The sequence below is a fragment of the Mus musculus genome, chromosome 17, assembly GCF_000001635.26.
Source record: "Mus musculus strain C57BL/6J chromosome 17, GRCm38.p6 C57BL/6J".
NCBI lineage: Eukaryota > Metazoa > Chordata > Mammalia > Rodentia > Muridae > Mus > Mus musculus.
Window position 1 is genome coordinate 55,649,206 of NC_000083.6, and position 26,199 is coordinate 55,675,404.

The 26,199-nt window shown below is 39.2% G+C and overlaps 1 protein-coding gene and 1 non-coding gene across 14 annotated transcripts in view; one reads left to right on the plus strand and one right to left on the minus strand.

Annotated features, from left to right (window-relative positions):
* Positions 1-1,984: 1,984 nt before the first annotated feature.
* The window catches only part of Pot1b (protection of telomeres 1B), a 61,458-nt gene continuing 37,243 nt past the window's right edge, over positions 1,985-26,199 (minus strand). For 3 of the 13 annotated variants that reach the window (XM_006524979.2, XM_030250064.1, XM_006524978.2), the window contains 9 exons: positions 24,847-24,935; positions 23,626-23,688; positions 20,535-20,691; positions 17,207-17,412; positions 16,443-16,578; positions 15,112-15,200; positions 13,258-13,349; positions 5,562-5,667; positions 3,747-4,313 (listed from right to left, as the gene is read on the minus strand). In XM_006524979.2, coding sequence (XP_006525042.1) covers positions 4,201-4,313; positions 5,562-5,667; positions 13,258-13,349; positions 15,112-15,200; positions 16,443-16,578; positions 17,207-17,412; positions 20,535-20,691; positions 23,626-23,688; positions 24,847-24,935 — 1,051 coding nt within the window. In that variant the 3' untranslated portion in view covers positions 3,747-4,200. Of the gene's footprint in view, positions 5,668-13,256; positions 13,350-15,111; positions 15,201-15,296; positions 16,579-17,206; positions 17,413-20,534; positions 20,692-23,507; positions 23,689-24,846; positions 24,936-26,199 lie in introns of those variants that run through there. The other 10 variants (XM_011246645.3, XM_011246646.2, NR_151542.1 and 7 more) reach the window with 10 other exon arrangements.
* Gm22654 lies at positions 12,433-12,536 on the plus strand. Its single transcript, XR_003952483.1, has one exon. It is a non-coding gene; the product is annotated as a U6 spliceosomal RNA (small nuclear RNA).

Genomic DNA, 26,199 nt, shown 5'->3' on the forward strand with positions numbered 1-26,199 from the left:
TCTACCAAGTACCATCCACTTGTCTCTGTACTAGTCATTATAATAAAGCACAGGAACCAGGAAACTTCACACTCAAAGCTCTACCACTGTTATAGGTACAGTGAAGAACTATGCAAGAAATGGTGCTAGGGACCTTTTTATTGAAAGAACCAAGTCTGAAATGTAGAGAAGACATCTCCTTATTTAGGTCTCCTGGAAGAATTTGAGACTAAAGTGCCCTCAAGAGTGAGTAGAATCCTAAGACATCAAGCTCGAGGCAACCTTACCTCTTAGACAAAGGTCTAGACTACTCATCAGGAAGTGAAATATTTGGGATATATTTTGACTAGAGAGGCAAGTCTAAAGAATGACACAACTAGACAAAAAAATTCAAGTTTGTATTTGGGGCAAATACTGCAATCCATCGCACTGCATCATGTAGAGGTTATCCCAGAAATAAGGAGCCACCTACATTAACTGCAAATAAACTAACAATATGCCAGTGTGTCCTCTTTACACTGATACATTTTCATCATACTATTTCCCCTGCCTCAACTATTTCCAGATCTTCTCCACCGTAACATCTCCCCACAACCTTCAGGTCTTCTTTCTTTCCTTTCTTTGTAAAACAAACAGGCCAAGAAAAAAAAAAAGAGCCCATAAGCTAGAATTTTAAGAATAATGAAAAGAATAAAATAAATAACTCAGAGAAAGGCAGTATTTCATCTGCAGTCCTGCTCTTCTTGTTCCTTTCTAAGAATTTTAATCATAAAACACACATGAGTAGGTTGCCTGTTCCTGACCAACTTACATCAATCCTTCTGAATTTGTTTTTATTTTGTCCCTTCCTACAGGCAGAATTCCATTGATTACTGTTTTAAACATGGTAATAAGCATTGCCAGCTTCTATAACTTTGTTATAGCATGCAGCAAGAATGTCAAGAATAACTTCCTCTTGAAGGTTCCTGATACACAGTGTAACAAGGATACAGAGTCCTTTGGTTATGCCCAAGAGTGGGATGGGATGGGATGGGATGGCCATTACAGTGATTTGAAGCTACTCCTACTGATTTCCATAGCAGTTGCACCAGTTTGTACCCTCACCAATAGTGAATAAAGTATTCCCTTTTCCTCCCATCAACATTAGGCTGTTTTCATTCTTTTTCAATTTCTTTTCATTTTAATTACAATATAACTTCACTCTCCCAATCCCTGTTCCATCCCTCCCATGTCCTTGCTACTCTCAAAATATTAGCCTCTTTTTCTTTATTATGTATGTGTGTGTATTATGTATGTGTGTGTATGTATGTACATATGTATATGTGTGTGTGTGTGTATGTACAAAATGATAAATGCAACCTGTTAAGTCTATTTTTGTTGTTTCTGTATATATGGTTTTAGAGCTAGCCACTCTGTATTAGAGATCTAGTCAGCAGTTTCATCTCTAAGATAGGCCAATTTTCTCTCTTTCATCAGATATTACTTGTCTAAGGGTAGTTCCCCCATGATATTTCCCCCTTCCACACTAGTGTGTCTAATAGTGTTGCCAGTTTTCAAGGATTATTTATGAAACTACATTGTTGAGGGATTAGGGTGGATACACCCTGTCATTTCTAACTGAGACAATCTTTAAAGCACATTTTCAAAATCTTTTTGCTGTGTTCATGAATTCATTTTCTAATTACTATATATGAAAATTTTACATTTATTTTAATCAGGTATGTTGGTTTATAAATTCCATGTTTGTTGTGTCTTTATCTGTTTTAAGAATTAGTGTAATGCTGTTTTTACAAAAATAGTTTGGGAATATTCTTTCATTTTACACTCTATAGAATATTTTGAGATGTACTGGAATCCTTTAGATTTTAAGAGTATAAGTTTGTTGTCTTTCTGACAGACAGACAAAGACAGACTGAAAAAGCTATACAGCTGAATCATATGTAGGCATTTTCACCATGAAATTCTTACAGATAACTCTATCTTGTGTTAAAATAAAACAAAACACTAGCAAGCAGAAATGGTTTAATTACAAAATTAGGAAACGGTAGTTCATTTTCCTTATTACAGAAAAAAAGTAGTGTTATTCTACTTCAAAGATCTATGCCATGTCTCATTAAAGACTTGTCATAGTACATCAGTGACTCACTCAAGACAAAAATTTGTTCAAGGGGAACTCAGTTAACAAGATACTCATGTGAATGCACAGGAAGTTTTCTTACACCAGGACTGGCTAGGCAATTCCTCTGTGTAAAACTGAAGTTAAATGGGAAATCAATTTTTGCTGTTTCTCAGAAGATTGGGAATCAAGACCTACACTACTCTGGGGAACATTCCCAAAAACTGTTCTACCACACCACAAGGACACTTTCTCAAACATGTTTATAGCAAAACAACCTAGATAGTCTTCAACTAAAAAATAGATAAAGAAAATGTGGTGCATTTAACAATGAGATATTACTCATCTATTAAAAATAAGAACATTGTGAAATTTGCAGGCAAATTGTTGGAACTAGGAAATATAAGAATAAAGTGTGAAGAAATAAATTTCAAGTAAATATATGAATTCACACACACACACATACACACACACACACACACACACACACACACACATACACACACACACACAAATACCCAAATAAGATGCAGTGACATAAAGTTCACAAAGCATTCAGACTTTTTTCAGGAGGTGGGGAGCTGCCCACTGCACTGGAGTGTGGTTGATAATGAATATAATTGATTTCTTTCTTTTTTTTATTAATTTTTACACTCCATATTGCATTCCCCACCCCACCCCCACCATCCACCCTGACTGCTCCACACCCCACATCTCCTCCACAACACCCGTTTCCACATGGAAGCCCCCACCCCCCACCCCACCTGACCTCTAAACTCCCTGGGGCCTCCTGTCTCTTGAAGGTTAGGTGCATCATCTCTGAATGAACAGACCTGGAAGTCCTCTACTGTATGTGTGTTGGGGGTCTCATATCAGCTGGTGTACTGTTGTCTGTTTGGTGGTCCAGTGTTTGAGAGATCTCAGGGGTCCAGATTAATTGAGACTGCTGGTCCTCCTACAGGATCACCCTTCTCCTCAGCTTCTTTCAGCCTTCCCTAATTCAACAACAGGGGTCAGCTGCTTCTGTCCATTGGTTGGGTGCAGATATCTGAATCTGACTCTTTCAGCTGCCTGTTGGTCTTTCAGAGGGCAGTCATGTTAGGTCCCTTTTTGTGAGTGCTCCATAGCCTCAGTAATAGTGTCAGGCCTTGGGACCTCCCTTTGAGCTGGATCCCATTTTGGACTTGTCACTGGATCTTCTTTTCCTCAGGCTCCTCTCCATTTCCATCCCTGTAATTCTTTCAGACAGGAAGAATTATGGGTCAGAGATGTGACTGTGGGATGGCAACCCCATCCCTCACTTGATGTTCTGTCTTCCTGCTGGTGGTGGGCTCTATAAGTTCCCTCTCCCTACTGTCAGGCATTTCATCTAAGGTCCCTCCCTTTGATTCCTGAGAGTCTCTCACATCCCAGGTCTCTGGTACATTCTGGAGGGTTCACTAGCCTCCTATTTCCTGAGGTTGCCTGTTTTCATTCTTTCTGCTGGCCCTTAGGGCTTCAGTTCTTTTCCCTCACCCAATACCAGATCAGGTTCCCCTCTCCCCTTCCACTTTCCTTCCCAGGTCCCTCCCTCCCTCTCCACTTGTGATTGCTTTCTTCTCTCTCCCAAGTAAAATGGAAGAGGATGAAAGAAAGGTAGCCACCACTGAGCTAAGAGACTCAAGAATAGAATGTGTTATTATCTACACTCACATTATCATCAACTGCTTGTATAAAACTCAGGACAGGAATATAAACCCAACCAAGGATGGTAAGTGAACAGCACAAAAACAAGTGTCTTGTGCAGAAGACAGACCTACAATGTCTGGTAACAATAGAGATTACCTGAAGGGAAAATGAAAATCTGGGTTTCTCCACACAAGATGTGGTCTTATTTTGTAATCTAATTGTCACCCTGGGCATGTTGAGAAAAAACACATTTCAACATATTCACAAGAAGGTATAAATAACAATACAATGTCTTTCTGTATAAGAGACCTTAAAGCTATAGTAGAAATGGGAATGGATAATTCAACAACACAGAATGCCTTTTTAGAGTCACAGTCCTAACTTTCTGTAAGACTGTTACCCCCCATGCCACCCACCCACTACACACAACAGCAGCGCTAGATGATGTCTTCTGCAATCATGGTGTCAAATATCTGGTAACATATTTGATGTTCTGTTCCACTTGTGACGTTGTAGGACTTGATGAGGCACTCCAGCCATGGGTGCGCATCTACAGACCAAGAGGACATACCATTCAGCCATTAAACCAAGCACAGAACTAGTAATTCTGATTAATTACAATTTTGTCCCAACCTCAGATGAAAGAGATTAAGGGTTTATAAAACACCTGCCAGCAAAGGTAGTCTAGCATCTCACTGATGTTTTGCTCCTTTTCTTGAACTGACTGCTTATGGGCCTCCTGTCTTTTCCTTGACAAATAAGATGGAGGTGAAACCTGAACTTCAGATCAAATCATTTTAAGCCTTACCTGTGACCTGCACAACTGGCAGCAATAATGCCAACCATCACATCTGGCAAGGAGCAGGGCAGGCTCATTTCTACCATCAACAGAAGACCCTAGTAAGCCTGCAAGGCATCTGGCATGGCAATCAAGCTTGGCCATATATCTGTATATTTGAAAACACCCCAGGTCCAGAGACTTTGATTTTTGGAAATCTATGTATACTAAGTGCAATATGCAAGACAAATTAAAATTGAAAACAAATGAACATATCTCAATTAAACTTTGCTCCAGAAAAGCAAAATGCCCCATCTCTTGGGAACTGATGCTGCATTGTAGAGACCTATTGCGGAGGAAGAAACCCTAATCAGGAGCAAACTCTAACAGTCCCATCAGCAACAGTGAAGCAGCCAGAGGGGAGATTTGTCACTGTCAACAATTACTAGAACAATCAAACTGCTTAACACAATTTACTTCTCCAGATTGTGACAGAAAAGAAATGCTGGCCATAAAAGGACTTAGTGACAGTGGCTACAATGTGTACAATTTTTACCAGGGCAGGAGCCTGTGGATGAAGCATATTTGTGCAAAAATGGCTAAAGTTCATAAAGTCTGCAAAATAAATATAGAAAAATTTGAAGCTCATTAGTACCAGAGGAAATCCACTGAGTCAAACATGATTATGGCAGTTTATTTGAGGGCATGTTTCTAGTAAATAGTGCATCGATTTGTTTTAATTGCAACCTCTATGTTTCTATGCTGTATGTATAAACTCAGAGTCAAATTCGTTGTGATCAAAAGTGCTATGCTTTAAATACATTTCAAAATATTTTAAACTTTATTACTCATATTTATTTTATTTCTTCTGCTATCTCATTAAGACACTGATAGATATTGTTCACACTTAGCAATTCCCAAGGACTCAGTTGGCTTCGTTCTACCCACAGTCTATGGATTAGATACACACTAGGTGTATTTTCAAGGAAGAGAAAGAAGCACCTTTGAAATGCTGCCTACCTATTTTTATTCCTGGAGGACAAATGACATTCATGATCTGTTCCAGATTTCTCTGAAGGTCATCATCAGTAAGGACTTCTGATGCTGGGATCTGGAAAAACTTCTCCTAAAAATGACAACAAAGGAATATTCATCATTTGAGAAGCTCCTTACACAGAAGTCCAATGACCAATTTGCTAAAATGACATATATAGAAATCAATTGCTGGGCGTGGTGGCGCACGCCTTTAATCCCAGCACCTGGGGGGCAGAGGCAGGCGAATTTCTGAGTTCAAGGACAGCCTGGTCTACAGAGTGAGTTCCAGGACAGCCAGGGATGCACAGAGAAACCCTGTCTCAAAAAAAGGAAGGGAGGGAGGGAGGGAGGGAGGGAGGAAGGGAGGGAGGGAGGGAGGGAGGGAGGGAGGGAGGGAGGGAGGGAGGGAGGGAGGGAGGGAGGGAGGAAGGAAGGAAGGAAGGAAGGAAGGAAGGAAGGAAGGAAGGAAGGAAGGAAGGAAGGAAGGAAGGAAGGAAGGAAGGTAGGTTATAGAATTCATAAACTGGTCTAAGCTAAAGCCCAATAATGTTCTCTAAGTCTTTCTCTCTTTAATTAATCATTTTATTTGTTTACATTTCAAATGATATCCCAATTCTCCGTTACTCCTCCACAGCCCTCCCTATCCCATACCCCCATGCCTCCTTCCCTTTACTTCTATGAGGGTCTCCCCAAACCACTCACCCACTTGTACCTCCCCACTCTAGCATGCCCCATACTGGGGTAACAAACCTCCACAGGACCAAGGGCCTCCCCTCCCACTGTCAGATAAGGCCATCCTCTGCTACACATGTATCTGGAGTCATGGTTCCCCCCTCCCCCCCACGTATACTCTTTGGTTGGTGGTTTAGTCTCTGAGAGCTCTGGGCAGTCTGGTTAGCTGAAATTGTTCTTCCTATAGAATTGGAATCCCCTTCAGCTACTTCAGGCCTTCCCCTAGCTCTTCCACTGTGGTACCCAGACTCAGTCGGGTGGTGAGTGTCTGCATCTGTGTTGGTCAGGTGCTGGTAGGAACTCTCAGGGAACAGCCATACAAGGCTCCCGTCAGCAAGTCCTTCTTAGCATCAGCAATAGTATGGGGAGTTGGTGTCTGCAGATGGGATAGATCCCAAGGTGAAGAGGTTTCTGAATAGCCTTTTCTTCATTCTCTGTGCCCATTTTTTGTCTCTGTCTTTCCAACATTTCTGGGTTAAAATTTTTTGACATGGGTAGAAAGCCCCACCCCTCAACAGAAGCCATGTCTATCTACTGGAGGGGGTCTCTACAGGTTCTATCTCAGCTTTGTTGTGTATTGTGGCTAAAGTCACCCCTGTTGGGTCCTGGGAGCCTCTTGATTCCCTGGTGTCTGGGACTTTCTAGTGGCTACCCTCAGTTCTTCACCATCCATTGCTACATACTTTTATTCAATTTCCTGACCCTCTGTACTTCTCTCCTATCCCATCCAATATGTGATCCTGCCCCCACTTTTTTCTTTTTTTCCCTCCCCCTCCTCCCTCCATCTTAGGTCCCTCTATCCCTCTGCCCTCAGTGATAATTTTGTTCTCCCATGTAGCATTGAAGCATCCACTCTTTGGTCTTCCTTCTTCTTAAGCTCCATATGATTTGTGGGTTATATCATGGGTATTCTGAGCTTTTGTGCTAATATCCACTTATCACTGAGTATATACCATGGTTCTTTTGTGTCTGGGTTACTTCAGTAGGGATGCTATTTTCTAGTTCCATCCATTTGCCTGCGAATTTCATGAAGTCATTGTTTTCAATAGCTGAGTAGTACTCCATTGTGTAAATGTTCCACATTTTCTGTATTCATTCTTCTGATGAGGGACATCTGGGTTGGTTCCAGTTTCTATACGGCTACTATAAACATAGTGGAGCACATGTCCTTGTTATATACTGGAGCATCTTTTGGGTATATGCTGAGAAATCTGAGAAATCACCAGATTAATTTCCAAAGTGGTATTAACAGCTTACAGCTGCACCAGGAATGATGGAGGAGTCTTCCTCTTTCTCCACATCCTTGCCAGTATCTGTTGTCACCTGTGTTTTTGAACTTAGCCATGCTGATTGGTAGGGGGTGGAATCTCAAGTTCATTCTGATTTGCATTTCCGTGATGACTAAGGATGTTGAACATTTCTTTAAATGCGTGTCAGCCACAGGTTTGAGATACACATACATAGTACAATAATGTAGGCAGGCTAATGACACTTGTATTCTCAGGCAACTGGCAGTTATCATGTAGAAGAATGCAAATTGATCCATTCCTATCTCCTTGTACTAAGGTCAAATCTAAGTGGATTAAGGAACTTCACATAAAACCAGAGACACTGAAACTTATAAAGGAGAAAGTAGGGAAAAGCCTCGAAGATATGGGTACAGGGGAAAAATTCCTGAATAGAACAGCAATGGCTTGTGCTATAAGATCGAGAATTGATAAACGGGACCTCATAAAATTGCAAAGCTTCTGCAAGGCAAAAGACACCGTCAATAAGACAAAAAGATCACCAACAGATTGGGAAAGGATCTTTACCTATACTAAATCAGATAGGGGACTAATATTCAATATATATAAAGAACTCAAGAAGGTGGGCTCCAGAAAATAAAATAACCCCATTAAAAAATGGGGCTCAGAGCTGAACAAAGAATTTTCACCTGAGGAATACCGAATGGTAGAGAAGCACCTGAAAAAATGTTCAACATCCTTAATCATCAGGAAAATGCAAATCAAAACAACCCTGAGATTCCACCTCACACCAGTCAGAATGGCTAAGATCAAAAATTCAGGTGACAGCAGATGCTGGCAAGGATATGGGGAAAGAGGAACACTCCTCCATTGTTGGTGGGATTGCAAGCTTGTACAACCACTCTGGAAATCAGTCTGGCGGTTCCTCAGAAAATTGGACATAGTACTACCGGAAGATCCAGCAATACCTCTTCTGGGCATATATCCAGAAGATGCCCCAACCGGTAAGAAGGACACATGCTCCACTATGTTCATAGCAGCCCTATTTATAATAGCCAGAAGCTGGAAAGAACCCAGATGCCCCTCAACAGAGAATTGGATGCAGAAAAGGTGGTACATTTACACAATGGAGTACTACTCGGCAATTTAAAAAGAATGAATTTATGAAATTCCTAGGCAAATGGATGGACCTGGAGGGCATCATCCTGAGTGAGGTAACCCAAAAACAAAGGAACTCACACAATATGTACTCACTGATAAGTGGATATTAGCCCAGAAACTGAGGATATCCAAGATATAAGATACAATTTGCTAAACACTTGAAACTCAAGAAGAACGAAGACCAAAGTGTGGACACTTTGCCCCTTCCTAGAATTGGGAACAAAACGGCCATGGAAGGAGTTACAGAGACAATGTTTAGAGCTGTGACAAAAGGATGGACCATCTAGAGACTGCCATATCTGGGGATCCATCCCATAATCAGCTTCCAAACGCTGACACCATTGCATACACTAGCAAGATTTTGCTGAAAGGACCCTGATATAGCTGTCTCTTGTGAGACAATGCCAGGGCCTAGCAAACACAGAAGTGGATGCTCACAGTGAGCTATTGGATGGATCACAGGGCCCCCAATGGAGGAGCTAGAGAAAGTACCCAAGGAGCTAAAGGGATCTGCAACCCTATAGGTGGAACAACATTATGAACTAACCAGTACCCCGGAGCTCTTGACTCTAGCTGCATATGTATCAAAAGATGGCCTAGTCAGCCATCACTGGAAAGAGAGGCCCATTGGACTTGCAAACTTTATATGCCCCAGAACGCCAGGGCGAAAAAGTGGGAGTGGGTGGGTAGGGGAGTGGGGGGGGGAGGGTATGAGGGACTTTTGGGATAGTATTGGAAATGTAAATGAGGAAAATACCTAATAAAAATATTTTAAAAAAAAATGAAGGGATATAACATTAAGGAAAATGTATTTCATTTCTTCCTTTTCTACACTATGTTTTAGAGAAAAAAAATTCTTGGCTTGCTAACTTCTATTTTCAACACATACATTGCACACATCTGCTGCTCAGTAAATATTCATTTAATAAGTGACTAGACCCTCAGGTTTCCATCTATGCCATAGCTCTCCATACCCAGGTCCCACTGAGAGCGCGCTGGTCTCCCAGGAGTGCTGACACACCTGTGCACAGGGGTAAAACCACCACATCTGTTCCTAGAAACTTGCCAGCATCCCTCAGGACACAGGAACTGAGGAACAGCCTGGGAGAGGATCCATCCAGTTTCCATCTGCGCCCAGGAGCTGACCCTGTGCCACAATTCTCGGTACCCAGATCCCATGGGAAGAGAACAAATCTCCCAAGAGTACTGACGCCCCTGAGCGCACAGGTGAAACCACCACTTCTGCTCAAATTACCGGCCCAAGAGGGATCCACCCAGAGCCATCAGGACACAGGAACCAAGGAATAGCCCAGAACAGGATCCTTCCGGTTTCCTTCTGTGCCCCAGAGCTAACCCTGTGCCATAGCTCTCCATACCCAAATTCCTCCCAGAGAGAACTGGTCTCCCAGGAGTGCTAACACACAAGCTTACAAGAAGGATGAGCCATAGTAAGAGACGGCAAGACCAGCTAACACCAGAGACAACCAGATGGCAAGAGGCAAGGGCAAGAACATAAGCAACAGAAACCAAGGCTACTTGGCATCATCAGAACCCAATTCTCCCACCAGGGTGAACCCTGGATACCTCAACACACCAGAAAAGCAGACTCTGATTTAAAATCACATCTCATGATGATGACAGAAGGCTTTAAGAATGACATAAATAACTCCCTCAAAGAAATACAGAAGAACATAGGCAAACAGGTAGAAACACTTAAAGAGGAAACACATAAATCCCTTAAAGAAATACAGGGAAATACAGGAAAACACAACCAAACAGGTGAAGGAATTGAACAAATTGAACAAAACCATCCAGGATATAAAAACAGAAATAGAAACAATAAAGAAATCAAAAAGGGAGACAACTCTGTAGATAGAAAACCTAGGAAAAGATCAGGTGTCATAGATGCAAGCATTACCAACAGAATACAAAAGATAGAAGAGAGAATCTCAGGGGCAGAAGATACCATAGAAAACATTGACACAACAGTCAAAGAATATGCAAAATGCAAAAAGTTCCTAACCCAAAACATCCAAGAAATTCAGGACACAATGAGAAAACCAAAACTAGAGATAAATAGGTATAGAAAAGAGTGAAGATTCCCAAGTTAAAGGGCCAGTAAATATCTTCAACAAAGTTATAAAAGAAGTCTTCCCATACCTAAAGAAAATGCAAAATGCAAAAAGCTCCCAACCCAAAACATCCAGGAAATCCAGGACACAGTGAGAAGACCAAACCTAAAGATAGAGAGAGAACATTACCAACTTAAAAAGCCAGTAAATATCTTCAACAAAATTATAGACAAAAACTTCCCTAACCTAAAGAAACAGATGCCCTGAGATTCCACATCACACCAGTCAGAATGGCTAAGATCAAAAACTCAGGTGACAGCAGATGCTGGTGAAGATGTGGAGAAAGAGGAACACTTCTTCATTGCTGATTTGATTGCAAGCTGGTACAAACACTCTGGAAATCAGTCTGGCAGTTCCTCAGAAAATTGGACACAGTACTACCTGAGGACCCAGCTATACCTCTCCTGGGCATATACCCAGAAGATGCTCCAACATGTAATAAAGACACATACTCTACTATGTTCATAGCAGCCAAATTTATAATAGCCATGAGATGGAAAGAACCCACATGTCCCTCAACAGAGAAGTGGATACAGAAAATGTGGTACATTTACACAATGGAAAACTACTCAGCTATTAAAAACAATGGCTTCATGAAATTTGCAGGCAAATGGACGGGTCTAGCAAATATCCTGAGTGAGTTAATTTGGTCACAAAAGACCACACGTGGATATTAGGCAAAGAGCATGGAATACCTATGATACAACTCACAGACTACATGAAGCTCAAGAGGAAGATATTTTGGTCCTACTTAGAAGGGGAAAAAAATAATCATGGAAAGTAGAGAGTAGAAGGGACTTGGGAGGAAGAGAGGGGGGAAGAGGAAGAATCAGGTATGGGAGGAGATGGAGGAGATGTACAGAGGGTCAGGAAATTGAAGCAGTGTGTAGCAGTGGGGGATGGAGAACTGGGGGTAGCAACTGGAAAATCCCAAGAAATACAGGGACAAAGAATGGAACAGAGACTGAAGGAAAGGCCAGTCAGAGACTGCCACACCTGGGGATCCATCCCATATGCCCACACCAAACCCAGACACGATTGTTGAAGCCAAGAAGTACTTGCTGACAAGAGCCTAATATAGCTGTCACCTGAGAGGCTCTGCCAGAGCCTAACCAATAAAGATGCAGAGGCTCACAGCCAACCATTGGACTGAGCACAGAAACCTCAATGGAGGAGTTAGCAGAAGGACTAAAGGAGCTGAAGGGGCCTTATCTGGCATCAACAGGAGGGAAGGCCCTTGTTCCTGTGAAGGCTTGATTCCCCAGTGTAGAGGAATGATAGGGCAGTAAGGCAGGAGTGGGTAGGTGCACGGGGAAGCACCCTCATAGGAGCAGGGAAAGGGGGATGGGATACGAATTTGCAGAGGAGAAACCTGGAAAGGGGGTAACATTTGACATGTAAATAAACAAACTACCCAATTAGAAAATAATAAGTGATTGACAAACTGTCCAGACTGAAATAAAGAAAAAATCACTTAATCTCAACTTGGATTGTTTTCCGATTTATGTAAGTTAAAAAGCAATAAACAGCAAAACAAATCAAAACAAAACAAAAAAACAAACAAACCAAAAAAAACAAAGCAAGTGCTGGCTTTGGCAGCACAAATACTAAATTACAATGATACAGAGAAGTTAGGAAAGTTCCTGCACAAGGATGGCATGCAAATTCCTGAAGAAAATGCAATCAACAAAACCCCTAAAATTCCAGTTGTGAAGTAGCAAAAAAATAATTGTATGGTTGGAGTCACTTATAACCACAACAGCAGAATTAGATGGGTTGAGAACCACTGGCCTAGGTGGAGCTTCCATAGCTGCTTTGTATACTGTGCAGGAAAATTAACACTCTTGGTTTCACAGGGAGAAGGGGAGCTAACGGCAGTTTCAAGAACTTCTCAACTTACAGCTACTAGTGTCAGAAATTACAGAGGTCTTCTGGACTTCTCCACAATATATGGAATGATACGTATCTGTGTTCTCCATTTTCTTTTAGATGAAACTATGGTGGCTTACAGAGTACAGCAAGTTTATGACACTGTAGCTCTATTTCTGCTCATTTGCCCAGTAGTGAAAATTATCAACGACAGGGAGAACGGCTCTTCAGATTTCGTCTCTCAACTTTGTATTTTTTAAAAAATTGATTTATAATAGAAAAATCAAATGTTATAGACAAAAACATAATTTTAGATTTATGGGCTGTATTTCATTCTTCCATTTTAAGTTATTTTAAATCTTTTTAAGAACAAAATAAAGATAAGCTGAGTTTTAGGCTTAAAAGGTCTGGATAAGTCACCATGAAGTAAAGCTAAGATGACTATTAAAGATGTTAAATGTAAATTTCAGTTAAATTTTTTTTTATTTTGGGGGTGTTTATTTGTTTGTTTGCTTGCTTTTAACCAGGTCTGTTACTTACAGAATCCTTGAGGTAGACATCCAATACTCCGGTTCCATCATCAAACATGAAAGTCATAACAAACACATACTGTAGAGGTACAATGCCCAGAACTAGTGAGGAGAAAAAAACCACATTATTCCAAGTTGCTAGATTTTCTATAAGGTAAAAGCAAAAGTGGTTTATTATAGTGCATAGGAGTAGATAATGTTTACTGAGAGTATTTATAAGAAAAAGAAAGCTTTCTTCTCCAGGATCAATTTATGAAAGCTGCCAAATAACAGAATCACTTTGGAATACTCCACCATATTTATGTAAGAGTAGTCTCATGACATAAAGAATTGTATCCTAATACTAGGTAGAAACTACAACAAATGATTAATACGATGTAACTTATTGCAAGTTACTTATATTAAAAATAAAATGAAAATCATAGAATATTGTTGAAAGCAATACAAAGTTTGCTACTGTTAAGTTTATTCCCCTTTGTCATATGAGTAAAGTATTCTTTATTACTGTTATTAACATTATCATCATTATCACTAACAGATGTAACCTGGTTGAGAGAAAAGCCATGATGTAATCTGGGCTCCCTAACTTGCTAGGATGAGGAAGAATAAATAAGTTGGAGATACCAAACGCATGAGAATTTGCAGTTAAGGAGAACACCTTTTCTCAGGAGTTGAAAACACTGCACAGATGTATGGAACATTCTATTACCTTCTGTATACATTGCCCATATTCCACTACAAAGGTTAATTAAGGGGGCAAGTCAAAACACTATGTTGGAGCATAGAACCAATTGTAGTATGCAAAAGCAGAAAGGCAGAATTGTTGTTTCAGAAGGTCTTAGGAGTTATACTGAAGCAACCCTAAGGAGACTGAAATTCAAAACAATGGAGCACATGAAATGGCATTGCCCATCTCAACAGGAAAAACTCATGTAAAGTAACATGGGGTCCTACTGGCCAAAAGTATGATATAGTTGTACCATGAAACAAAAACATATCATGAGAAACACATATATACATGTTTAGAAAACAAAAATTCAGTCTAGAGGAAATGAGCTGAGTATCCAGCTTCATGAAATAAGAATTCTCAATGTATTTTGAGTTGTCCAAACTAAACCTACAGCTGTCAATGGTTTTGAAGGGCAAACTCTGAAAAAGTGTCAGCAAAATGGGCATTTACTGGGGAGACAAAAATAATAACAATAATAATAATAATAATAATAATAATAATAATCCTAAGTGTGGGAAAGTAACAAAAGGTGGTAGAGAACTTGGCTTGAAAATATAGACTCAATGGAAGCACAATATTGTGAGATCTACAAAGAGTGGCTGTTCTTATGGGAAAGAAAATATATAAATCTAGTAGGCAGAACACTACTAGTAGGCCCACACAAGTAGGAAGACCTAGCTTCACAATTAAGGATAATCTAAAAGTTAATAGGAAAAGCTTTAAGTACATGCCTTACAATGTATCCTTCTAGAAGCTAAAAACAAAGGCTAGGTAACCAATCATGTGTACAACAGAGATTCCTATGTGCTAGCTAAAGACTTGGGAGGACAGCAACAGCCATCTCAACAACTGTTCTAACACTAAGTATGGACCATAAAGATTTTCTCACGATCTGTATTTGTGATCAATAAATTGAAAACAAGTGGTCAAGTATTGAAATATGATTATAATTAAAATGCTTGGAAATGATAGCAAGTATTTTAAATAGTCAGCCCTTATTTTTTATTACAATTGTTGCTAACAGATGTCAGTTAAAAGCTAAGCTAATTGTGCCATAAGTATTCAAAAATACTGAAATACAAATTAGTGAGATGACAGAATTAAAATTATAGGATATAAAAAAATCTACCTTACCTTCTGCCACAGAGGAAGGAATCCATAGTCTTTTATTAGGAATGATACTTAAGTTTTGTATGGTTTTCAAGTTTGAGCACTGTTTACATCTGAAAGGAATAAGAAAAAAGTAGTAAATATTTAAATACATAAAATTCAGTTAGTAGTCACTGATAAGTGAACATTAGGCAAAGAGCGTGGAATACCTATGATACAACTCATGGACCACATGAAGCTCAAGAGGAAGGAAGACCAATGAGTGGATGCTTCAGTCCTACTTAGAAGGGGGAACAATATAATCAGGAGAAGTAGAAGGTGAGAGGAACTTGGGAGGAAGAGGGGAAAAAGAGAGGAAGAATCAGGTATGGGAGGAGATGGAGGAGATGTACAGAGGGTCAGGAAATTGAACAGAGATATATAGCAATGGGGGATGGGGAACTGGGGGGTAGCAACCAGAAAGTCCCAGATGCCAGGAAAGCAAGAGCCTCCCAGGATCCCACGAGGATGACATTAGCTGAAATATCCCACAAAGGGGAGGGAGAACCTTTTGAGACCATAATCCAGAGGTTAGGCATGGCCCCTGGTTGAGGGATGGGGTCACCAACCCATCTCCAAAATTTTAACCCAGAATTGTTCCTGTCTAAAGGAAATACAGGAACAAAGAGTGGAACAGAGACTAAAGGAAGAGAGGGAGTGAAAATGAGATGATGCTATGGTGTGAGGCGTCTCAAAGCGCAGGGTCTCCAAGGTGAATGTCTCCTCAGAACTACAGGGCGCTTGACTTCGCCCTTCCATGGCAGAATCATGGACTCCACACTCTGTCAGCTTTCAGTGGCAGGAAGTCTGCAAGGCGCTGGCTCAGCCACTGAGCTCACTTATTTGTACCTCTCTAATGTCTGCTATGAGAGCCTAAATTCCTGTGGAAGAAACAAATTTAGCTTGTGACTTAGAAAACATTTTAAGCCTTTTATGTTGTACCCAGAATATTTAGATCTCCAGAAATGTACAAGAAAAATTGAGTACAGATGCTCTAGAACTTAAAACAGGGTACACCAATTCATGTAACTTAGTGATTAGTATATACACAGCTGTTGACCCTCATAATCCAGTAATCCACAGAGAGCTCTAGTTTGTCACTCCCTAGCATGTGACTGTTGCACCCCTCAACAACAGACTAGAAAAGATCAAATTCTGGGCCACAATCATTATAGCTTGAGGACTTTGTGTAAGTAGAAACTGGCACAATTAAGTCTCAACTGAGCAGGGAGGAAGGTAAGCAATAGCAGCCAAGCAAGGCAGGGTAAGGAAAACAGACACAGCTGAATTTCCCCATACCCCAAAGGGACACACACCCATAGTGACACACCTTCCCTCGTATGAGGAATGGTGCTGCGAGATCTACGAGCTCCAGGTCCTCAGGGCCAGACCGCACAGGGATCACACTGTGAAACATGCTTGACAGTCTAGAGATTTCACAGAGCCGGCCTCCTGGTAAAAAAGGAAAAAAAAAAAAAAAGAAATTCTTTAGCAGCACACAGAGAATCAGGACAAGATACAGGCTGTAACATGGGGGACACAGCAAGCGCTACAAAGAAATGCACATAATAGACAGTTCAAATGTCAAAGAAAATTTGAACTTTACATGACAAAAAAAATATGAGGTTACATAATAATTAGATGCAAAAAGAAGAGGAATAAACAGCACAATTCCAATCTCAAAGTTGTCATGTTAACACGCCTTTTCATGGCTCCTTTCTCTGACTCAGGTATCTTTAGTTGAGAATGTTCATCCCAGTATTATGACCCAACAATGAAACCCAGAGGCTACAATACCGACAGCTTCACATAAGCAACTAGTCAACATAATAGATCCACTGAGTTGATTTTATTACACAGGAATTCAATAAAGTACTGAAATAAACAAACATGAGTTTAATAAATAATTTGAAAATGTAATTCAAATAGGTGTATGTGCTCATATATATTTGAATCTAGTATTCTGTCTTGAGAAATTTAATTAACAGTACATTTACTTCATAAGCAGTAGGTACACGTAAGTTAACAATAAAGAAACATGTGAAATAATATTTAAAGTACCCAATACCAAGTGTCTTACCTTCGATCAAAACCAGACATTCACTTGAGTGAGGAAGGACGCCGTCATTCTTTACAAAATGGACAGCAACCTGCCGTCCTCCTTGGCCTTCAGTGGTCCAGACCTCTGAGTCATACAATGGTGTATCTTGCAGCTTGCAGTCTGGGGCTGTAGCTGTAGCATCTTGTAAAATTTTATCCACATTTTCCTCAGATGGAATTTCTTGCCTAAAATGATTGGTAACAAAATATCAGCAGACAATGTAGGTATATTTGCAACAATTCTAATTTAATAAATTACTCAAAAAGAAAACTGGTTTAGGGGCTGAAGAGATAACTCAGTGGTTAAAAGCACCTGCTTCTCCTGCAGAGAACCAAAGTTCCTTTCTCAGCATCCACATGGTAACTTAAAGCCATTTGTAACTCTAGTTCTGAACTTTGTGGGCACCCTATAAACACATGTAGGAAAAACACTCACACAGAAACACAAATAATCTATTTTACACTATCTTATATGCAGATTAACTTTCCTAAATTAAGGAGATAATTCATTTTCCAGACTTAACACATTTCACTCAATAGGTTTTTAACATTTTATGGGTAGGTAAATACATACCATAAGCACAGAGATTGTATCTGTGTGGGTGCATACGCGCCATAGTGCATGTGTAGAGGAGAAAGGACAATCTCCTACAATGTTGGTCACAAGGACTTTCCACGGGTCATCAGGCTTGGCAGCAGGTGTCTTCACCTGGTGACCCACCTCTCTGGCTCAAACCAAGTGTAACGTGCACGATGACCTACACTTATTCCCAGTCCCGATCCCTTGTCCTTTACACATAGCCACGTCTTCAACCCAATGAATCTCACCGTCACAGGTAAACTAAAGCATTATTAGCTTCATTTATTTTTAACAATTAGTCATTCATACGAGTTGGATAAACTACCATGCAATAAAAACACCATGGCTTGGAATTAAAAGGCCAAAGTGCTTATCGTGATTCTGTTACCAACCGGGCTTGCAAGTTTACATAATCACTTATACTTTCAAAGATACATATTTGTCTAGACGGAAATCATAGCATAGCTTTATTCTTGGAAGAACAGTACTGTGGCATTAAATGAAATATAATCAGGTATTGTTTTACAAATTACCTAAATCTTAATGACACTCTGAGTTTAATCACATGCATAAAAAACAGATTCCTCAATGTATTGTTTTTGTTTTCCTTTTGCAATCGAGACCCTTTATTTCTTTTCTGTACATTAGGCCACGAAATCATAGGCCTTGTACTCTAGCAACTCAGGCTCCTTCCATCAGTCCTGACGAAGTGTACCTCTCTGGGTAGCACAGGTTAGCACTTCAGCTGAACCCAGGTGACCTGGTCTCCTTGGCTTCCTCTTTCTTCTGAACGTTCTCCTTCACCTGCTTCAGGAAGCTGTCTCAGCTCTTCAAGTGCTTGAAGTGTTCCATTGCAACATTGATCCTTTTGGCCAGAATCTTCGACATTAACCTGTTTGTTTACAATGATGCCAACCTACAGCATGCTGAGTGACATAACAGACTCTTCCACTTTGGACATGGTAACATTCATGGGGCATTCCTATTTGAACAGTGCCCATTCCCTACATGTCTATATCACTCTTCTTGTACATGCGCACAATTCCTAAAAGGTCTAGAGAACACAGAGTGAATGCCACTCCTCTTTCCCTTTGTGTCGGAGATTTTGTTGAGTCATTGGGAGATGCCTGCTGTGGCCCAGATATCTCAGTTTTATGTTTTAAATTGGATATTTTCTTTATTTACACTTCAAATGTTATCCCCTTTCCCAGTTCTCCCCCCTACCCCCAAAACTCCCTAACCCATCCCCTCCCCCACTTCTGAGCATGTTCCTCCATCTACCCACCCACTCCCACCTCCCTGCCCTGGCATTCCCCTACACTGGGGCATCAAGCCTTCACAGGACCAAAGGCCTCTCCTCACAACTGATGCCCGACAAGGCCATCCTCTGCTACATATGCGGCTGGAGGCATGGGTCCCTCAATGTGTTCTCTTTGGTTGGTGGTTTGGTCCCTGGAAACTCTGGGAGGTCTGGTTGGTCGATACTGTTGTTCTTTCTATGGGGTTGCAAACCCCTTCAGCTTCTTCAGTCCCTTCTCCAACTCCTCCACTGGGGACCCTGTGCTCAGTCCAATGGTTGGCTGCGAGCATCCGCCTCTATATTTGTCAGGCTCTGGCAAAGTCTCTCAGGAGAGAGCTATATCAGTCTCCTGTCAGCAAGCACTTCTTGGCATCCACAACAGTGTCTGAGTTTGGTGACTGTATATGGGATGAATCCCCAGGTGGGGCAGTCTCTGGATAGCCTTTCCTTCAATATCTGCTCCACACTTTGTCTCCATATTTCCTCCCTTGAGTATTTGTTCACCCTTCTAACAAGGACCAAAGCATTTGTACTTTGGTCTTCCTTCTTCTTGAGCTTCACGTGGTCTGTGAATTATATCTTGGTATGCCAAGCTTTTAGGCTAATATCCACATATCAGTTAGTGCATACCATGTGTGTTCTTTTGTGACTGGGTTACACTTTTACAATGAAGGGATGTTGAATTTTGTCAAATGCTTTCTCAGCATCTAATGAGATGATCATGTGGTCCCCACCTTTGGATATCTGTTTTTATTAAAAGAATTTAATGATTAACTTTCTTCTCAATCACTGTAGTTTCAATTTTTGAGAGGCAAAAAAATACTTAAATTACCCTAGAGAGATATTAACAAATAATATGCAAATACACGAATATGTAGATATCTATGTGACAGCACAACAGAGTGAAAGCCTGACGGATGCTATACCAATGAGGATGATTGTGCACCTGTAATTTCTAAAATGCTACTCTGTGTTTTGAGGCACTATGGTACATTGTATTGAAACAAAAACCAAGACTTGAAACTCACTATGTAAACATATTTGGAGATGAATATATGTTAATAAGAATTAAAAAGTTCTATATATTTATATATTTACATAATAATTGGTGTTTGGAATGAAGGCATTATAGTTGTTAAGCATGACACAACTTTTGACTGGCATCTATCATACCTACTAAACATTAGATTTAAAGCATGAAAGTACCTATTTTTACTTGTTATTTATTACTAAGAACGACTCAGAAGGATTTAAATATTTTCCCTTTCATTAGCATTATTTAAAAATACTATAAATTAAATCATATTTTATTCATTTCTCAGGACTTAAAACCACACACACACACAAACACACACATACATATGGGCATACATATATACAAACAATATGACATGAAAATACTTTTTTTTCAGTTTAGAAAATACTTACAATAAATGGCATTTAGGACAAAAAAGTTTAACAGACTGAGGAAGTCTTCTGGGCTTGTATGATCTTAGCTTTGCTCTGATACGATACTGTCGAGGAGCTCTTTGCTTCAAAATGTCACACAACGATGTCTTCTCTAAATGATGGTAACCTGTAAGTGCTGTAAAAAAAAAAACTGTTACATTAAGTCAGAGTAAATAAAGAATGGGGTATTAGGTATGTTCAGCATGAATTTCCATAATGCAAATATATACCATGAAATAAAATATATTTTGGCTATTTTAACAATATTTCCAGATGTGCATCTAGGCCCATGAGTGCAGAGGCAAGAACATAAAAGGTACCCTGGTGCTGAGTTACTGAGGGATATATAATGTGTTTGTAAGTATTTCTATATGAGACTAGTAGAAATTCTCAGGAAATTCTAAGGGAAAGCAGTGGGGTTTACTTCAGCAAGAAAATGAATTGATACCTGTATTAAAAATTGCCAATCTCTTAGACAACCTGTGCCAGACAACAGCTTACTTTCTAACTGGAATTTGATTACGAGATGTTGACAAAACACATTTGTTAAACATCAGGTGTCACATGGGCTCTTGATCTGGTTATTTCAAACTCAAGACTGTATTGAACTTTCCTTTTTTCAGGAGTTAGAACCTGAGAATGGAAAGGGTCACTAGGCAAACCCAATTATCACAGTGAGGCACAAAGTTTGAAAGAAAAGGGGTTTATTTTGTAGGTAGAAAGGGGAGATGACTGGGGAATGTGGAAGGGGGTAAGAACTTAGAACCACAACAGCAGAGAAACATAAGAACAGAGCAAATGACTGGGAAAGAGAAACCTGCGAGGTTTCAAGTGGGTGGAATGAGTTTACTCTAAATAGCTGAGTGATGCAGGTGTTAGGTAGGCAGCCTTCTGAATACTCTAGGTTGATACTCCCCTCTTCTAGAAAACAGAATTTGAGCTTAGCCAAGCAAGGTTCAGACATCCAGGTAAATATGTTCTGTTCACAGCTTTAATGCAACAAAACCCTCACAGACATCTTTGCGTTGTAAATGGCTGAGCACTTACAGTGAAATAACTCCCCTGCTGGGCACACCTGACAAATCTAAAATAAAATGAAATCCTTGCTTCACTTCACATTCTAGGGTAATATGTTAGAAGTTTTACACTTTCTATTACTTTCAAACATCAAGAAAAGCTGTGATACTGTAAAGACCTCCTGAATACACTTTAAAAAAATTCACCAATAATTTTATACTGGTACATTAATCTATATTTTGGGTGTGCCTTTATCTCTGTCTCCCATTGAACCTGGCATTACTACATTACTGGGAACAGCCTCCAGAAAACTATGTCCTGATCCCCCGAAACACATCAGTATTTCATGAAAACAATTTATTTCCTTCGCATTGTTACAGTGCTTGTTTCAAATAATTAACAGACTTAATTTACCCTGTTATGGGATTACCAAATACTTAGCCCTCTCCAAATGTCTCTAATCCTAAACAATGCATATTTATCTTTTGTGTACTCAGATGTCAACATCAAATTATCTTTAGTCTACTTATAGTTTGCCTTATGACACTGACTTGAAAAGTGCACTTACTTATTTTGCCGAGTACACATTAATTTAGGTGTGGCTGGAACTTTTTCACGCTGAGATGTTGATCATGCATTTTTGGCATAGAGACTTCATAGGTGACACTGTACTTCTCAATACATCTAATAAAAAGTCTATGAGAACACAAGTTCTCCTCTGGGATGGAGAACTGGTGCAGTTGATTAAAGGATGTTCAACTTAGCTCTATTCTGACCTAATTTGTCACTCTTGTAACTAGCAGAGAGTAAATGTGTTATTCTTTATCAAACCTTTAGAATCTAGTAGTTTAAAACCTACTGATTCATGATTCACAATCAAAACAATAATTACCATCATGATGGCAAAATGGTGTTATATTAGATTTATTTTTACATTTATTAGTCATTCTGCCCTATAGTTTTCCATTCAACCCATTTTATTTCCTCATTAGCAAGAAGAAATTCATACATTCTGGCTTTTCTCAATGAATTCTAACCTATCACTAACATTGCTTTGATGATGATCACAATGTTCCAGATTTGATATTCTCTATTAGCCAACAATGTGTTTAATTTCTAGAAATTCAGGATGTTCTTGACTTATCTCTAATTCCCTTGTCCTAACTTTGGAATCTTGTTTTTTTTCTCCAGAGATGCCTAGACTATTTTCATCAGCCAAGATCTGTATATGTACTATGTATGCTTACTGCTCCTGCAGGTCACTGCCTCTGCATGGTAAACCTGCAAGAATTTCTGTATAATATCTAAAACTTCAGAATTAGTCATGTTCTATTCCAATAAAACAGGAGATTTTAGTGTTATATTCCAAATTTACATCTCCTTTCTACAACAGGAGAAACTCCTTCTATATAGCATATACATATTTAATGAACTATTTAATAAAATTCTGATCACAATTTTTTACATAAAAAGCTTTTTACCAACTTAACTGAAATAACTTAACTTCAGTTAAGTTGGTAAAATAACTTTACCAACTTAACTGAAATAATAAGGATATGTACTATTGCTGTTAATTTTTAAACTTTATGAGAATAGGGTAAAGAGTTTCCTATAAATACAATGTTAACATAGTATATAATTTTATTAAAATTAATGTCAGAGTAGAAGTTATACCATAAGCTAAGAACACACCTGATGTCATGAATTTTATAAATTTTAAAAGTATGTAACTTAAAATACATATTAATTATAGAAAAATTCATATGTATGAATTCTATCAAAACCGCTGTAGGATGAATCATGGAAATAAAAGCTAAATACAAACACTGAGTGTCCCCAGGAGGATCTAGAGCCACTGATGAGTATGACAGGATTGGCTCAGAAATATACAGCCAGGTATTTACATGTCAGTGACTACACTAGAAAAGGGCTTACTTGTAGAAATATACAGCCAGGTATTTACATGTCGGTGACTACACTGGAAAAGGGCTTACTTGTAGAAATATACAGCCAGGTATTTACGTGTCGGTGACTACACTGGAAAAGGGCTTACTTGTAGCACAGAGTGGTTGACATCTTTCCACCTCATACAGGGAAACTAGGTCTGATTCGGAGCCTATAGGAAGAGAAAAGGAATCACATAATCCATGGAGTTCTGTAAAATATGATTCAGAAACTTAATGGAGGACTGAAACTATAGAACTCTATCCAGAGATACTTAAGAAAGGATAAATAAATGCCCCAATGGCTCTTTCTCCCAATATATTTGCAGATTCAACATAAGCCTAGCCAAAGTTACACAGGTTTATTAACTAAATTTGATAGGCAACATCTCTCCTTTAAGGGGAAATGTAAGGACTTTAGTATTGAATAAGATCATGAAAGACAGAACATTAATGTATTTACACTAAATGGCTTCATGATATAGTAATCAAGAAACTATGGTACTTATTAAGTACTGAAAATCTTACAAAGTATCGAGCTTAAAATCAACCCATGGTTAGACTGCTGACAAAAACCAGAAAGGTAATTCATAAATAATACAGTATGTTTTTGTTTGTTTGTTTGTTTGTTTGTTTTTAAGAAATAGTTTTGCCACTACTAAAAATTAATAATGGAGGGTGTGTAGTTCATAGTACTCTAATAAGTAGTACATGGAAAGGCTAAAATTAAGCTCATATTCAAACCCACTTGATGTTTTGATAGGCACTGAAGCCTTCTAAGCAATTAAAAGGAAACATGGTGTTCTAACTAGAAATTCATTCATTCGTCAGTATCACTCAGCCACATGTGATGAGCTACTGACACACACTCTATCACAGATGAGTCTCAGAACTCAGTACATATGAAACCATACACACAATTCCATTAAGTTCTACAAGAATACCTTTGAGAAATTGGATGACTTATTAGCACATGGGCTACTTAAGATAAAGGGACATTTGGTCCTTTTAGAAACTGATAAGCAAAGTAGGAGCCTAGAAAATTCACATATTCAAAATTCATTTTTTTAATGAATATGAAACATTACACAGCTTCATAAATGAAGTAATCATTGTCACTCTAATTTGAAAATATGACTCTATACTTAAAAGCCCAGCAATCTTATTTTTGGCTAGGGCAAGACCCATGTTTACGGTGTTACTTTAATACAAATACAGATGAACAACTTATACACATGTATGAACTTAACAAAAGAAACGCATGGAAGAAAACATTCAAATTGTCTCATGACATTATGAGGAAGTAAACTGTCAATGTAAATTGTCCTTACTTGAAGATGTTAAACAATTCTCCACATTGTCGGATTGGTAGGTGTCATCTGAGGTCTGAATGGCTTCCAAGTCTACAGATTCTAAAGCTCTAAAATTGAAAGATACGACGTCAAACTGTATAACAAAGTCAATACAGTAGTTCAGCAGAGCCCTCTAAATACAGTTCATGAAATTATAAAATTGCTACATTCTAGTCAGTGGCCTGTAGCTTTTACTACATTATCCAAGAACTCTAATGCCCTCAAAATAAAAAGCACAGTTCAGAAAAGTATGATTGGAAGAGTCAGTCACTGGAATACTTTAAAGACAATCAAACAAAAAGCCTGGGGATGTAATGCTAACATTTACAGTTAGAATATTGTCACTTGAGATTGTAAAAGTAAGTCCCATCTCCTACATACACAGCCTTTTAGTATGGACACAACCACCCCATCAAGGTTCTACCTGGTAAGCCCTTCTAGCCCCCCCTTCTAGCTCATTTATCTTCATTCCTTTATGAATCCACTGACATGCAGAACCCCTCGTTATCATGGACCCCAGCTGCCACACTAGATTGAGAACCACGTAAGGAACCAATATTTACCTTCTTGTCTTCCATCTTGGTCTCTCTTACACATACCTTTAGTCCTGCTGCAGTCTGCCCACTAGAGGCACCCTTCCTCCCAGTTCACATGCCCTTGAGATTCAGGGTCTTGGTAAAGACCCAAGTTCCCAAAATTCTTCAACATCACCCCTTCCCTTCCAGCCTTTCTTTCTAGGATATCTCCATTCCCCTGTGACTCCCTGCCAACCAGAAGAACAGCTATATCTACACGAGATGCCAAAGCCATCATTACATTTAACTGGAATTCGGGACACCACAGCTGCCATACTTGGCTAGGACTTAGATTGAACAAAAGAAACAAAAGAACAGAACACCTATACAACAAAGATAAGACCAGATATCTATACCAATAAACACCTCAAATATAACTCCAGATGCCTAGGTCAAACTGCAAAAACACAAGCATGAACAGCCAATACAATATGCCTCCTCCAGAAGGCAGCAACCTTATTTCTCTGAGAAAAGTAATTTATTCACAGCATAAAACAAGGACTTTAAAATAGTAATCATGAATACATTCAAAGACCACTAAGATGGTATAAATAAATGACTTAAAGTAGAATGTGAAAACACAGTTGAAATATTGATAAAAATTTAAGATATGAAAGTAGAATTTAATAGAAATAATCACTAAAGAAAACCTTAACTGAAACAGAATTGGAAGAAAAAAAAAAAAAAGCTAAGGATGTCGAACAAAAAAAATCTCTCAGGTAAGCCTCAACAACTGATCACAAGACATAGAAGAGAG